Genomic DNA, 16,906 nt, shown 5'->3' with positions numbered 1-16,906 from the left:
CAGTGGAACATGTAGTTTGTTTTAGTCTTCTCATCCACCACCTCAATGTATTCTAAATGCCATGCAGCTCCCCAACCTACAATCAAAAGTCAAAAACCCATTAGTTGTGATCTTGTTGTGTGTATAATCATAACATCAAATTCATTACATGTACACCGCAATATTACTAGGTAGGTCTTAGTATCATTTTGTGTGTCATGGGGAATGTAGTAATGAAAAATTTCAATACAAAATATCAAAATAAATCCAATTGGTACCCAAGTTAAACACTAAGCATCATAGCCTATATGTTACAACTATACACAATACTCAGTATATTTGGGGGGCCAATAAGGTTTTCATTGTTGTGATGAGTTGCCATGGTAATGGCAGCCTTTACTTAATTCTGTGTTTCTCATGACCCAATCCATTGACTTTATATTTCTGTAATCTGATGAAATTTACAAAAAAAATCTATGCTAATTACGACATGGAATTAAAACAATCTATGCTTATTACGACATGGAATTAAAACAATATATGCTTATTACGACATGGAATTAAAACAATATATGCTAATTACAACATGGAATTAAAACAATATATGCCAATTACGACATGGAATTAAAACAATATATGCTAATTACAACATGGAATTAAAACAATATATGCTAATTACGACATGGAATTAAAAAACTCACATCACTGAATGTCAGATGGCATTGAGAGGACATATCTGAGCTAAAATTAGTGTTTATTACTGAAATTTGGGAAATTCAATAAAACAAATAGTTCACAGTTTCCTTCTGATTTTAATTGTTATTTCTAAGTCATTCAGAATGTTAGAATTGAATCAACACTTAGTCTAACATGAAATCAACACTTACTATTTTCTAAATTTTTCTTTTTTGTAAAACTTTAACCAACTGACTTACCCATCATTTTTTAAGGTGTTACAATGAGAATCAAGTGTGGACACCCTTACATTATGTTATCTTACATAGTGTTATTTTACATTATGTTATCTTACATTGTGTTATCTTACATTATGTTATTTTACATTGTGTTATCTTACATTGTGTTATCTTACATTGTGTTATCTTACGATACGATACATTACATTACTGTAACTGTACATTACATTACATTACATTACATTACATTACTGTAACTGTACATTACATTACATTACATTACATTACATTACATTACTGTAACTGTACATTACATTACATTATATTACATTACATTACTGTAACTGTACATTACATTACATTACTGTAACTGTACATTACATTACATTACATTACATTACATTACATTACATTTTCCAATGTCTTATTTGATGTCAAAGGCTAACTGAATACAATATCTCACCTTTGTTATCGTGCCATACCCTACATTTGGTAAGTGCACCAAGACTTAACATTTCAAAGTTAAACACATCAACCTGATTGTTTTCAAATTTATTTTTATGTGTTTTAGATTCCTTCAGTTCCTGTATTCCTGAGTCACCATTTTCTCCAAACAGTGTCAAGAATACATTGGCGTCTGTTCCAGCACCTCGTACATTGCTGGTTTTGACATTGACGGTGTAGGTGGTATCTGTCAATTATTAGATAAGATGAAACAAAGATTAATTACAGCATTGTTAGTACTGTCATCTACATAATCATCTATTTCTGAGATATGATATATATTTGGAAAGTCAAACTTTTCAAAAATTCCTTACAGATAAAATTGGTTAAATGGTTACTATTTACAAATTGATTGTGTTTGACATAGTTACACCTGGACATGTCTGAAGTATGTTTATACACTGTGTATTAAGTAGACAACAATGTCACTGTGATATCTGAAACACAAATTATATAAGGGAAGAGGTCCATTTCAAGTTGCCGGTACCGCGGGCAGTTCCCGCGGGAAACACACCTTTACCGCGGTAACAGCGGTACCGGGTTCAGCTGTCAGTAATGAGCTTGTATGTACACGGGAAACCGACGTTACCGCGACCACTACATTATCTCCATAGTCTTTTGTGTGGCATGTCCTTTGATTATTCCGACAACACCAAAATTCATTATTCATGAGAGAACAATAGATCGCAAACATGTCGCACACGATGCTATTCGGAGATGTTTTGCAGGTCCAATGATTTGTCGCATGTTTTTTTTTTCCGAATTCAGTAGACCACCGAACTCAATGGGGACATGGGTGACGTTCAGACACTGAGATTGATGTTCAAAACTGACACAACTTAAACAGGTACCGACATGAACCCTCACGTCACAGTATCGATAAATGATTAAAATAATAATGCCCACTCGCCAAATCGTAAAATGCGAATAAAATCTGCAATTTGCAAGAAGATTTTGGACTCAATTAGTCAAACTTGCGAGGACACTTCTGCGACACCAGAAAGTCTATAAGCAATGGCGCGGCGTGTTCATCGATACGAAAATGTGGCGATCAGATCTGTTCACACTAGTAGCTACGTCATGATTACTTCAAGGTCGGTCAGGGGTCATGTTACGTCCCCCTTGCCATGTGCGCTTGGTAAAAGAAATGAAAACTGCCCTTATAATAAAACGTAACTGCTTTACTTTAGGTTGTACATACTTCAGAAAAGGAATATCTGAAAAATCATGAGGTTACACGAGACCAAATCGTCGCGGCCATGGCCACCCGAAGATTTTTTGTATGAAATAGTTGCACATTTCGTCTGACATATTTTTGTACATGCCTTTTTTTCTACTCGCATGTACATGTACATCATTTGTGTCTAATACTGTTTTATTGTCATAACTATTTGATTTCGGTCACACCTCTCAACTAAAGACTAATTGTTGTCACCATAGACTGGACAATTAATAAGTCGTTTACAACCTCTTGGCACACTCAAATAATACATTATATCAATTAACACGCGGCTTTCACCTTGATGCACCTTTTTTATTGCCCTATGCCGCCCAATATTTTTTTGTACCAAACGTCGATGGGGATGGTTTTAATAACGATATGAAAACGTTGTGTCGTATCGACTGGTATTCTTCGCGCATGTCTTTTTTTGTACTCGCTTGACAATGTACATGTACATCTAAAACTTTTTTTTATCGTCATAAACTATATGTTTTCGCTCACACTTCTCAACTAAAGCCTAATTGTTGTCACCATAGCTTGGACAATCAATAAGTCGTTGACAATTGGTTTTAACTGAGGCCCGACACACAGGGTCTATGGTTACAACCGCATTCTAAACTTTCTTGCTGTGTGTTTTATATAACGATATGAATAAATCACTTGTTTCGACTGACATTTTTCGTGCATGTCTTTTTTTGTACTCGCTTGACAATGTACATGTACATCATTTGTTTCTAAAACTTTTTTAATTGTTGTCACCATAGACTGTCGTATTTTTAACAAAGCCTGCTGTTCCACTATTCGATCACACTGCATGCACGCTGCGATTGAAGAATAAAAGCAGTTGTGTCTGACTTTTCGTCACAAATTGATTTATGTTCCAATAAACTTGATTCGTATGGCAATGTTTATTCTTGACTCGAAATCGTCTGATGATTTTTAACGTACGTCGCAGTTAACCAATTGTAACATTACTTGCAGTGAATTTATACGATCATATAAAACGAGCATATTTTTACCCCTACCATAAACGTTTGGCTTATACACATCTATATTATCTTTATTATCGCCATTTTATTGTATTCTCATAGAACCATAGACTGTAACTTTTTACTGTCTAAAACCTCTTTGTATTGACGGAAGAAACCGAGGTTCCCGCGGTTCCTGCAGGACCGACCAGAAACAACGATCTGATTAATATTCAGGTACCCCATTCACACTGAATTCATTATGCCATGTCAAGTGGTAATGAGTTTCTCATGAATATGCACGGTAACAAAGCGGTAAAACCACCGGTACGGGAGGGTTTGGATTCCCGCAGGAACCGCCTGCGGTACCGGCAACTTGAAATGGACTTCTTCCCTAAATTGATGGAAAATTTAAAAACTATAAAATTTTACATTAATTACATCAAGTATCTAAACTTGAAGGTTTATAAAAAGTCAATATCATATTGTACTCTAAAGCTATAGTGTCAAGCATCAAAGGGTAATAATACCTAGTGAAGCATCAAAGGGTAATAAGACCTAGTGAAGCATCAAAGGGTAATAACACCTAGTGAAGCATCAAAGGGTAATATTAGCTAGTGAAGCATCAAAGGGTAATAACACCTAGTGAAACATCAACGGGTAATAACACCTAGTGAAGCATCAAAGGGTAATAATGCCTAGTGAAGCATCAAAGGGTAATAATACCTAGTGAAGCATCAAAGGGTAATAATACCTAGTGAAGCATCAAAGGGTAATAACACCTAGTGAAGCATCAAAGGGTAATATTAGCTAGTGAAGCATCAAAGGGTAATAACACCTAGTGAAACATCAACGGGTAATAACACCTAGTGAAGCATCAAAGGGTAATAATACCTAGTGAAGCATCAAAGGGTAATAATACCTAGTGAAGCATCAAAGGGTAATAACACCTAGTGAGGCATCAACGGGTAATATTAGCTAGTGAAGCATCAAAGGGTAATAACACCTAGTGAAGCATCAAAGGGTAATAACACCTAGTGAAGCATCAAAGGGTAATAATACCTAGTGAAGCATCAAAGGGTGATAACACCTAGTGAAGCATCAAAGGGTAATATTAGCTAGTGAAGCATCAAAGGGTGATAACACCTAGTGAGGCATCAAAGGGTAATATTAGCTAGTGAAGTATCAAAGTAGCTAGCAGCTAGTGAAGTATCAAAGTAGCTAGTAGCTACAAGGTTTGGTCATCTGATATACATGAAATATTAACTTACTTTTAATAAGTGTCTCTCCTCTAACCATAGCTGGTATGTCCTTAGACAATTGTTTATCTCCCTGTGACTTTGAAAGCCACTGATCACATTTAAATGCTGTCATGTCACCAGTTTCCATATTTCTCAGGAAAATCTAAAAATACAATTTAACAGTGATAGAAAATATGATATTGGCGAAATTGATACCATGTGTACTAAGAAAGCCATTGTCAAGGGCAGGACATTCAGTTATCTAATTTGATAGTACCATTGTAAATCTAATATAGCTGAAGGTAAAGAAATTTTGACACAAAAAGTATGTACTGGATACTGGGATTGTTGACTTTCATCTTAACAAAGTTGTTTCTATCATACTTGTGTTGACCTTGTACAAATATACTGTTAGCTATGTGATTATGATGTCATTCACAATCACGATTAAAACACAACATATCAAAATTATGGTAAAGTATACATATTATATTTTTCTTCAAAAGACGTGGTCTGCATTTAATTTTTTTTGTTCTCACTTGATGATATTATTTGTTCTCCTTTATAACCCTTACCTTTTCAAGATACCATTCTGGTCTGTTTCCTTTACCATCAATTGACATTCTTACTTTCTTCAATGGTGCGATATCATCTATTTCCATCTAGAGTCACAAAATAAATTGTTATAGTGGTTATAATCACTACCCACCTTAACAAAATCACTACCCACCTCAACAAAATCACTACTCACTTTAATGAAGTCACTACCCACCTCAACGAACTCACTACCCACCTTAATGAAGTCACTACTCACCTCAACAAAATCACTACCACCTTAATGAACTCACTACTCACTTTAATGAAATCACTACCCACATTAACAAAATCACAACACCCCCCCACTTAACAAAATTACTACCCATCTTAATGAAATCACAACCCATATAAGGATTATATCCACTTTCATGCAATCACTACCATTAAGCCAGGTGTACACTAGAGGAATCAGCTGAGTAAAATCTCACTCATTTCCTCATGTGTGTGTGTGTGTGTGGGGGGGGGGGGGGGGCTTGTAAAAATAACCACCAATAAATCAACTGGAATGTGTGATGACTATGTCTACACACTCATCAAACTCACAATTACCATAGCGATAAAAAGCGATAAGACGTAGTAGTGATGTATATGTGTTGGTTAACATACATGCATTGCAAAGCTCATGACCATACATCGCCTCAATGGAATGCCAAGTCTAAAAATGACTTTAGCTAGCAAAGCAACCTTTGGTTGCTTATTGTATAAGAAGAAAGCCTAATGGTCTAGCAGCTAGACTACCATAACAGTAACCAATAATCTACCTTAATAAAATGAGTACTCACCTTAATGAGATCAACTTTGGCTCTTTCAAATCTCTCTCCATTCTTGTCTAGGACCATTTCTGATGTAGAGCCACCAGCACCAAACACAGTCATTGTAACTCTAGAGTCAGTACCTGCATTCTTAACATCACCAGTGTAAAACTCTACTTCATATGGGATTTCTGTCATAGGTAACCAAATATCAAAGTTTTAATGCTGATGAAGGCAATCATTACAAGATTATCATATATTGCAAGAATTTTTAATTTTCACAGTAACTATTTCTATCTGAAAGAAGTAAATAAAAGCAGTAATTTTATCTGGTGTCTGTATGGGAGAATGTTAATGTAGAAAATAAACCATTATACAAATCCATGGTGTTAGACCATTCTACAGACATACAATGGCACATAGTCAAGTTTGTCTACAGGTATATAATAAAACTGTTCTCAAAAGATATTCTGGGTACAGCTACTGCAGGTTTTTAAAAGTTGATTTAAATGAATAATCTGACTTACTAGGTTTGTATTGCACACTTTCAGCATCAGCTACCTTGAGCACTCGACTAATCTGACCATCTTCTTTATCCTTAGACAGCCATCGCTTACAAGGAAAGAAATAATGTTTACCAACTGTTGGCATGTCTACCTCTATCTGTTCAATAAACCAACCATCTTTAGGTGTTATACCATCATGACCAATCTGTAATCCAATCCAAAATACAAATATTATTGTGACAGTTCTTATTTTGATGATTTTCTTTCAAGTTACATTTTAGCTAAGTGACAGTGGTGAGGTGAAATAATCTCATGCAAAGTACATAGTCCTTACATGTTATCAATATACACTCAGAAAATACAAATGCCATATGTGTATCAGATACAAGTTCACATCCGTCTGTCCATCTAGCTGCCCCCCCCCATCTGTTTGTCTGTCCATCTAGCTGCCCCCCCCCATGTTTGTCCGTCCATCTAGCTGCCCCCCCATCTGTTTGTCCGTCCATCTAGCTGCCCCCCCCCATCTGTTTGTCCGTCCATCTAGCTGCCCCCCCATCTGTTTGTCCATCCATTTAGCTGCTCCCCCATCTGTTTGTCCATCCATCTAGCTGCCCCCCCCCTCCATCTGTTTGTCCGTCCATCTAGCTGCCCCCCCCTCCATCTGTTTGTCCGTCCATCTAGCTGCCCCCCCCCCCCCCCATCCAGTTTGTCCGTCAATCCATATATCCACCCAAAGTTGACATACCTCTATTTGTTTGATTTCACCAATATCAGGAGCTTCCAGTGAAAATGTCTCTAATGACTTTGGTTCAAATTTGTCTTTGGCAAGTAACATCAGAGGTATTTTACCTGCAAATGGATACAAAGCAATGGAAATGTAAACTGATATTATAATATAAAACACTTTCAACAGCATTAAAGTACTACATACACATAAATCTAGTCAGTTCTCTTTATCAACTACTGATTGCTATCAAATCTATAGTACATCATATTTCACACAGTGGTCAACCTCTTTCAGGATGGAGAGGGTGGAATGTGACAGGCTCTGCCTCTTTCAGGATGGAGAGGGTGGAATGTGACAGGGCACCCTCACACAGTGGTCAACCTCTTTCAGGATGGAGAGGGTGGAATGTGACATGACGTACCTTACAGTCTATGGAAAGACTGGCTAATTCGATTTTTATAAAATGAGAAAAAAATATTATTCAAACAATCTATTGTGTTTTACATATTTGAATGTACAAAAATGGTGAATTTGAAATTGTGTATTTAGATCTCTGAAAATTACAGTGACATAATTAACAATGACAATAATAAAAAAACATGGATAAATTAAAAGAGTCAAACATCAAGACCTACCAGTTTTCTTAGGTTTCTTAGATCCCATGATTTCAACAAAAGCATTGGCTTCTGTCCCCATATCATTGTCTTTACCAGTGGTTATCTTAATTGTGTATGGAATAGCTAGAACAAAACCAAAACAACACAATTACAACACTAATTACAACTACCTTGGTTGTCATAGCAATGAGTAGTAAATAATATACAGTAGATACCTTAGTCATGTCTTTCCTTCAAAATAGATGTCCACGTGACAAAAATATCTATAAACATAACATTGATGGATTAATTCCGAAATGTGAGACTTTATAAAATCTTTATTTGAAACATCATATATTTTATTCTATTTTCAGTCTTAATAGCAGTCTAGCTATCACTACCAGTCTTACCAGTCTAGCTATCACTACCAGTCTTACCAGTCTAGCTATCACTACCAGTCTTACCAGTCTAGCTATCACTACCACCCTTAGCAGTCTAGCTATCACTACCACTCTTACCAGTCTAGCTATCACTACCACTCTTACCAGTCTAGCTATCACTACCACTCTTACCAGTCTAGCTATCACTACCACTCTTACCAGTCTAGCTATCACTACCAGTCTTACCAGTCTAGCTATCACTACCAGTCTTACCAGTCTAGCTATCACTACCACTCTTACCAGTCTAGCTATCACTACCACTCTTACCAGTCTAGCTATCACTACCACCCTTACCAGTCTAGCTATCACTACCACTCTTACCAGTCTAGCTATCACTACCACCCTTACCAGTCTAGCTATCACTACCACTCTTACCAGTCTAGCTATCACTACCACTCTAACCAGTCTAGCTATCACTACCACTCTTACCAGTCTAGCTATCACTACCAGTCTTACCAGTCTAGCTATCACTACCACTCTTACCAGTCTAGCTATCACTACCACTCTTACCAGTCTAGCTATCACTACCACTCTTACCAGTCTAGCTATCACTACCAGTCTTACCAGTCTAGCTATCACTACCACTCTTACCAGTCTAGCTATCACTACCAGTCTTACCAGTCTAGCTATCACTACCACTCTTACCAGTCTAGCTATCACTACCACTCTTACCAGTCTAGCTATCACTACCAGTCTTACCAGTCTAGCTATCACTACCACCCTTACCAGTCTAGCTATCACTACCACCCTTACCAGTCTAGCTATCACTACCACCCTTACCAGTCTAGCTATCACTACCACTCTTACCAGTCTAGCTATCACTACCACCCTTACCAGTCTAGCTATCACTACCACTCTTACCAGTCTAGCTATCACTACCAGTCTTACCAGTCTAGCTATCACTACCAGTCTTAGCAGTCTAGCTATCACTACCACTCTCAGCAGTCTAGCTATCACCACCACTCTTACCAGTCTAGCTATCACTACCAATCTTAGCTGCCTAGCTATCACTACCACCCTTACCAGTCTAGCTATCACTACCACTCTTACCAGTCTAGCTATCACTACCACCCTTACCAGTCTAGCTATCACTACCAGTCTTACCAGTCTAGCTATCACTACCAGTCTTACCAGTCTAGCTATCACTACCAGTCTTACCAGTCTAGCTATCACCACCACTCTTACCAGTCTAGCTATCACTACCAATCTTAGCAGCCTAGCTATCACTTCCACTCTTACCAGTCTAGCTATCACTACCAGTCTTACCAGTCTAGCTATCACTACCACTCTTACCAGTCTAGCTATCACTACCAATCTTAGCAGCCTAGCTATCACTTCCACTCTTACCAGTCTAGCTATCACTACCAGTCTTACCAGTCTAGCTATCACTACCACTCTTACCAGTCTAGCTATCACTACCAATCTTAGCAGTCTAGCTATCACTACCACTCTTACCAGTATAGCTATCACTACCAGTCTTACCAGTCTAGCTATCACTACCACCCTTACCAGTCTAGCTATCACTACCACCCTTACCAGTCTAGCTATCACTACCACTTTTACCCGTCTAGCTACCACTACTACTCTTAGCAGTCTAGCTCGCTATCACTCGTGCATATATTTTGTTCACTGGTCAAAAACGAGAGATATACCATATTATTATTCTTACTGCTTAAATATACTAATTATGTTTCCATGCCGACAGCATATCAGTATTCAATTATGTAACCTCTGATTGCAGATGTTATATTTTTACGTTTGACCAAAAGTTACAAATGTGGTCAAGTTACTTACTTGGTCCAGTAAATGTGGTCAAGTTAGACAGTTACTTACTTGGTCCAGTAAATTCTGGTTCAGGAATACCAGACATCTTCCTTTTAGCTGATGGACTGTCTGGTCCAAATGCACTACGAATGGATTTGAGAGACTTTGAAGAGCCTGTACGTTGCAAGGTGCTCATACTCGATGTATCGCCTTGGTAACCCTGGAAATACATAAACAAACAAACAACATTCAATTTGTCAGTATCTTTACACTTTTCAAACAACATACTACATGTAGTATTAAAGACTAGAATAAAATAGAAGTCATTGTGTAATTATCAAGTAGCTATAGTGCCCTCTAAGTCAGCAATTTGTGAGGCTACGGATAGTTTTTTCTTTTTCAGAACAATCTACCGACATCTACGGAAGCGTATTAGTGCCAAGTTGTAAGGAAAAAAATAAAATTTAAAATCTCGTAATTACGAGATTTCAATTCTCGTAATTACGACTTTTTTCTCGTAATTACGAGTTTTCAATTCTCGTAATTACGACTTTTCGATTCTCGTAATTACGACTTTTTTCTCGTAATTACGACTTTTTTCTCGTAATTACGAGTTTTCGATTCTCGTAATTACGACTTTTCGATTCTCGTAATTACGCCTTTTTTCTCGTAATTACGACTTTTCAATTCTCGTAATTACGACTTTTCGATTCTCGTAATTACGACTTTTTGAATCTCGTAATTACGAGAATCGTAAAGACATTTCGATTCTCGTAATTACGTCGCAATTCTCCGGTAAGTTGATATCTAACTGGAAAAATCACACTGCCATTTTAAGTTCATGTTATAAGCAACAGCTGAGTTCTCAACAACACCCGATCATCGGGTAGTAAGTACATTTAAGGTGAACTGAACACTCTAATATAAGTCCAGTGAAATTACATAACACCTATAGGTTAAAAAAAGAAATGGCAATGAAATAACGTGTTCACATATGTACACACATATACTGGATGCAACAAGAAGTTAGTAGGTTCACTGCAATCTGTCAATGAACTTAGCCAAATAATAAACACAAAACAAGAATTCCAGAACAACAAGAATTCTTCATCAGCAAAGAATTTGTTCAAATAATTGGAGTCCAATATTAAACATATAGATATTCTGCTGAATTTCGGACACAACTCCAACTTATATCCAATGATGAAGATGTAGGGAAACTGTCCAATACAAGACAGGATTACGACTGATGAAGGACCTAACGGCCGGTCCGAAACGTCTTAAAAGAAGGATCAATAAAGTTTCTATCTGGGGACGTCTCGCCAATGCCTTCCTACTATAAACACCCTGATATACCAGGGTCAATAACCTCGACAAACCGGTCATTTGGCTAACTGACCCTCAAACCAATATTATTATACCATACCAAATACATATATTCAAGTATTTATCAACCGTGGAAAAGGTCTCCACACATTTTCAAAATTGATCGAACGACCTACGGTGCCACGTTATTGAATTTTAAATTTCAAAACCGTATAAATCTGATTTACCCTTAATGAAGAAAATTCTAAACTAAAGTTGTGAATTTTACCAAATATCAGATGGTAAATACTATTTTCTTCAATTTCAAATCCATTATTGATTCATTTTGCCGATATATAATGAAAGAATATTCTTCGCTGTTTTAATGCACTCGAGTTTTTTTTAAAGAAACGAAAAACGCAATCAAATCATACAAACCGGTTACCGTGTCAAACACTCTATAGTACATCTGCTTAGTACATCAAAATTATAAGATTCGTGTCTGAACAATTCAAAAATTGAAAAATAACAAACAATAAAAAATCATAATTTCATAATTACGACAATCAAAAAGTCGTCATTACGACAATCAAATAGTCGTAATTACGAGAATCGAAAAGTCGTAATTACGAGAATCGAAAAGTCGTAATTACGAGAATCGAAAAGTCGTAATTACGAGAATCGAAAAGTCGTAATTACGAGAATCAAAAAGTCGTAATTATGAGAATTAAAAAGTCGTAATTACGAGAATCGAAAAGTCGTAATTACGAGAATCGAAAAGTCGTAATTACGAGAATTAAAAAGTCGTAATTACGAGAATCAAAAAGTCGTAATTACGAGAATCGTTTAGAACGATTCTCGTAATTACGACTCGGAGAATTAAACCTGTGATTATTATGAAAATCTAAAACATGTATATATTAGTAAAGTTCATGTTCGTATAAAACATGTGGCGTCTTACGATGTTTTATCACCATGAATGGCAGCATGTGACCTATTTTTGATCAGCAAGGCGCAAGCTCCAAATACGTTTTATGCACTTCGTTGAAAGCGCTTAGAATGTAGTACTATATAAGGGTAAAGTTACTTGATGGAGGGGGGGGGCGAAGAAAATGGCATAAAAACAAGTTACTTTCCGAATTTTAAGGCTGTGACTATTTTGATGTGATTGCTTATATTTTCCATGTTACCTCTAACTCCATTCCTCCGCAGCAAACCAAAAACAAAACAATACTACATATTTGATAATGAGAGGGCCCCCTTCTAAATATGGACCTTGGGAATCCCAAAACTCAAATGGTTCACTCCTAAATTCCGCGCTCAGTGTGATAACTGACTTGCTACTAACTGTTGTTGGCTTACCACATGTATCATCAAAAAGTCGTAATTACGAGAATCAAAAAGTCGTAATTACGAGAATCAAAAAGTCGTAATTACGAGAATTGAAAAGTCGTAATTACGAGAATCGAAAAGTCGTAATTACGAGAATTGAAAACTCGTAATTACGAGAAAAAAAAGTCGTAATTACGAGAATTGAAAACTCGTAATTACGAGAAAAAAGTCGTAATTACGAGAAAAAAGTCGTAATTACGAGAATTGAAAACTCGTAATTACGAGAAAAAAAAGTCGTAATTACGAGAATTGAAAACTCGTAATTACGAGAAAAAAGTCGTAATTACGAGAAAAAAGTCGTAATTACGAGAATTGAAATCTCGTAATTACGAGATTTTAAATTTTATTTTTTTCCTTACAACTTGGCACTAATACGCTTCCGTACATGTCACAGTAAGATAAACTTTAGTTCTGTATTTTCATATCCATTATTGCTTCCTATACATGTAATAGGCATCAGAGTTATTGCATACAGCAGTGATAGCCATAATCAATATGGGATTTGGGGTTCTCTACAGTTTATTACCAGTGGAATCTTTTCTCTCTTTATTCAGTTTTGGAGGGAAAATTTTGAACAAATGCATCTGATTGGATACTAAATTAAATCTAAAGATATGATTGGCTACTACTGGCTAAGACCAGAAATGTCCTTGGTTGCATATTGACATCAATTAGATTTTACAGGTAAGTATATTTACCTTAACATAGAGGTTTCGTTGTATTTTACAGGTAAGTATATTTACCTTAACATAGAGGTTTCGTTGTATTTTACAGGTAAGTATATTTACCTTAACATAGAGGTTTCGTTGTATTTTACAGGTAAGTATATTTACCTTAACATAGAGGTTTCGTTGTATTTTACAGGTAAGTATATTTACCTTAACATAGAGGTTTCGTTGTATTTTACAGGTAAGTATATTTACCTTAACATAGAGGTTTCATTGTATTTTACAGGTAAGTATATTTACCTTAACATAGAGGTTTCGTTGTATTTTACAGGTAAGTATATTTACCTTAACATAGAGGTTTCGTTGTATTTTACAGGTAAGTATATTTACCTTAACATAGAGGTTTCGTTGTATTTTACAGGTAAGTATATTTACCTTAACATACAGGTTTCGTTGTATTTTACAGGTAAGTATATTTACCTTAACATAGAGGTTTCGTTGTATTTTACAGGTAAGTATATTTACCTTAACATAGAGGTTTCGTTGTATTTTACAGGTAAGTATATTTACCTTAACATACAGGTTTCGTTGTATTTTGCCATCCTCTTTGTTTTTACCAAGCCATCTTTCACAGTGGAATACAAATGTTTCATTTTCATCATCAATGATTTCTACTTTCTCTAAGAACCAGGCAGGACCTAACATGGAGTTGTCATGACGAATCATCAGTTTGTACAACTTGCCAAGATCAACGGCTTCAACTGTGAACTTGTCACACTTCAAAAAAAAAATATAAAAAGTGTCACAAATCAATAAAATAAATTAATCAATCAATCAATCAATCAAAAGGGGTTATCTTTCATACCAAAACCATAGCTCTATTCAGTGACGCTGAATTTCCCCTCAGCAGCATTCCAGATAAAAAAATATGTGATATTACAAAAAATAGAAATCTATTCAAGTTGTAATACATTTGCCAATCTGTCACAGGGTTCCAAAAATTAGCAAAAATATACAGCATTGAAAACAACTTCTATAATATGGGTGTCTCTCACTTTCTTCATGTAGAATGACTGTACTTATGTCAAACATGTAGACTCCAGGACTAGAAGTTGAAATATTCTGCATCTTATAGGATATTCATAAATATTCCCATAATAATGTTATGAAAAAGGTGCAAGGGTATTTTTTACCAATTGTATTTTGGCTGAGTGTATTTTGCCATAGTTACCTTACCATGTATAAGACAACTACAGTTTATAAGACAACACACTTACATGTCCTCTTTCAAATTTATCAGTGTAAGTCTCAGACTTGACAAGTTTCCTTTCACCAGAATCCCCATATTCACCATAGATGTTAACAAAGACATTGGCATCAGTACCAGCACCCTTAACATCACCAGTGTACACATGAACTCTGTAATTTCGTTCTGAAAAAAAAAGAAGAAAAGAAGTCTTGATGATTGCCTTGTGCTGCCAGTCAATATTAGACAATGACCAAGAGTTGTTATTAAATACTAGAATCTAGTCATTGGCTTTTAAATCTGGCAGTCATTTCTAATTAGTTGAATTTCTAAATGACCACCAGAACTGTATTGAAATCCATGTCATGCAGTTGAAGGGTTAACATAAATTGTTGACATTATTGTGTCCATACGTGGAACTGGAAAATATTGGTTGGACATAAAAAAAACCTGATCCAATTCCAAACATAATGTACAGGGTTCTGTCAGTGTCAATCTCTACTATTATATACCTATAATCATGTCCCTACGTGTTGCTGTGGAGAAATCGCGATTTCTACCCACCCAGTAATTTTCCATATCCAAACTGACCTGCTTTCTCAAATATGGTCACTTGTGGGAATTTTGGACTCAGTCTACTTTCTTTCCCGTTGCTATGCGTGTTGCTATGTGTGTTGCTATGCGTGTTGCTATGTGTGTTGCTATGCATGTTGCAAAACTTGTTGGCATGCCCTATAGTTAGCTATTGGTAATGATTTGCCCTATAGTTAGTTATTGGTAATGATTTGCCCTATAGTTAGCTATTGGTAATGATTTGCCCTATAGTTAGCTATTGGTAATGATTTGCCCTATAGTTAGCTATTGGTAATGATTTGCCCTATAGTTAGCTATTGGTAATGATTTGCCCTATAGTTAGTTATTGGTAATGATTTGCCCTATAGTTAGTTATTGGTAATGATTTGCCCTATAGTTAGCTATTGGTAATGATTTGCCCTATAGTTAGCTATTGGTAATGATTTGCCCTATAGTTAGCTATTGGTAATGATTTGCCCTATAGTTAGTTATTGGTAATGATTTGCCGTATACATGTAGTTAGCTATTGGTAATGATTTGCCCTATAGTTAGCTATTGGTAATGATTTGCCCTATAGTTAGTTATTGGTAATGATTTGCCCTATAGTTAGCCATTGGTAATGATTTGCCCTATAGTTAGCTATTGGTAATGATTTGCCCTATAGTTGGCTATTGGTAATGATTTGCCCTATAGTTAGTTATTGGTAATGATTTGCCCTATAGTTAGTTATTGGTAATGATTTGCCCTATAGTTAGTTATTGGTAATGATTCGCCCTATAGTTGGCTATTGGTAATGATTTGCCCTATAGTTGGCTATTGGTAATGATTTGCCCTATAGTTAGTTATTGGTAATGATTTGCCCTATAGTTAGCTATTGGTAATGATTTGCCCTATAGTTAGCTATTGGTAATGATATGCCCTATAGTTAGCTATTGGTAATGATTTGCCCTATAGTTAGTTATTGGTAATGATTTGCCCTATAGTTAGCTATTGGTAATGATATGCCCTATAGTTGGCTATTGGTAATGATTTGTGATAAAGTAATAGAAGAAAAACAACAGGTAGAACACAACATAAATAACTGATTATTACATGACAAGGAAATGTACAAGACAACAAGCCTTCATACAAGACACAGACCCCTCAAACACTGCAATGTGTCTCTGATAGGCAGACATTGGTTTGATTTTCATAATTGGTCTTGAAGTTCAATGACATAGTCAAAGGTCAAGGTCTCATATGATATGTGACCTTTGTGCCACATGTGAAAGAAATCAGATATTGCATGTCTGAACAATGACGTATTACAGAAGTCAGGATTGACGTACAGATAGACGGGTGGATGGAAGAGCCAATTGCAGTATATATATTCTCTCAACAAACCTGTCACTCAGTCTACTATTTATGGCAGTTACTATTCTTTTTATTTAGTACTTTAGAGCAAGTGTAGGGTTCTCCATGCCTAATTTGCATAAAAATTGCATATCATTAACATTTTTTTCAGATCATAAT

The 16,906-nt window shown here is 35.9% G+C and overlaps 1 protein-coding gene across 2 annotated transcripts in view; it reads right to left on the bottom strand.

Annotated features, from left to right (window-relative positions):
* Positions 1-16,906, bottom strand: part of LOC144434704 (lipoxygenase homology domain-containing protein 1-like) — a 101,362-nt gene that overhangs the window by 8,578 nt on the left and 75,878 nt on the right. For both annotated transcript variants that reach the window (XR_013480838.1, XM_078123220.1), the window contains exons 33-43: positions 14,853-15,007; positions 14,146-14,352; positions 10,280-10,430; positions 8,046-8,150; positions 7,429-7,532; positions 6,705-6,888; positions 6,208-6,368; positions 5,404-5,490; positions 4,859-4,991; positions 1,357-1,584; positions 1-76 (exon numbers count right to left, since the gene is read on the bottom strand). The exon at positions 1-76 is cut by the window's left edge. Coding sequence is in view for 1 of the 2 variants with exons in the window: in XM_078123220.1 (XP_077979346.1) it covers positions 1-76; positions 1,357-1,584; positions 4,859-4,991; positions 5,404-5,490; positions 6,208-6,368; positions 6,705-6,888; positions 7,429-7,532; positions 8,046-8,150; positions 10,280-10,430; positions 14,146-14,352; positions 14,853-15,007 (1,591 nt within the window). In the remaining variant the exon portion in view is untranslated. The remainder of the gene's footprint in view (positions 77-1,356; positions 1,585-4,858; positions 4,992-5,403; positions 5,491-6,207; positions 6,369-6,704; positions 6,889-7,428; positions 7,533-8,045; positions 8,151-10,279; positions 10,431-14,145; positions 14,353-14,852; positions 15,008-16,906) is intronic.

The sequence above is a fragment of the Glandiceps talaboti genome, chromosome 4 (genome assembly GCF_964340395.1).
Source record: "Glandiceps talaboti chromosome 4, keGlaTala1.1, whole genome shotgun sequence".
NCBI classification, from domain to species: Eukaryota; Metazoa; Hemichordata; class Enteropneusta; family Spengelidae; genus Glandiceps; species Glandiceps talaboti.
Note: the sequence above shows the minus strand (reverse complement) of the source record. Positions and strands in the feature narration are given on the sequence as shown.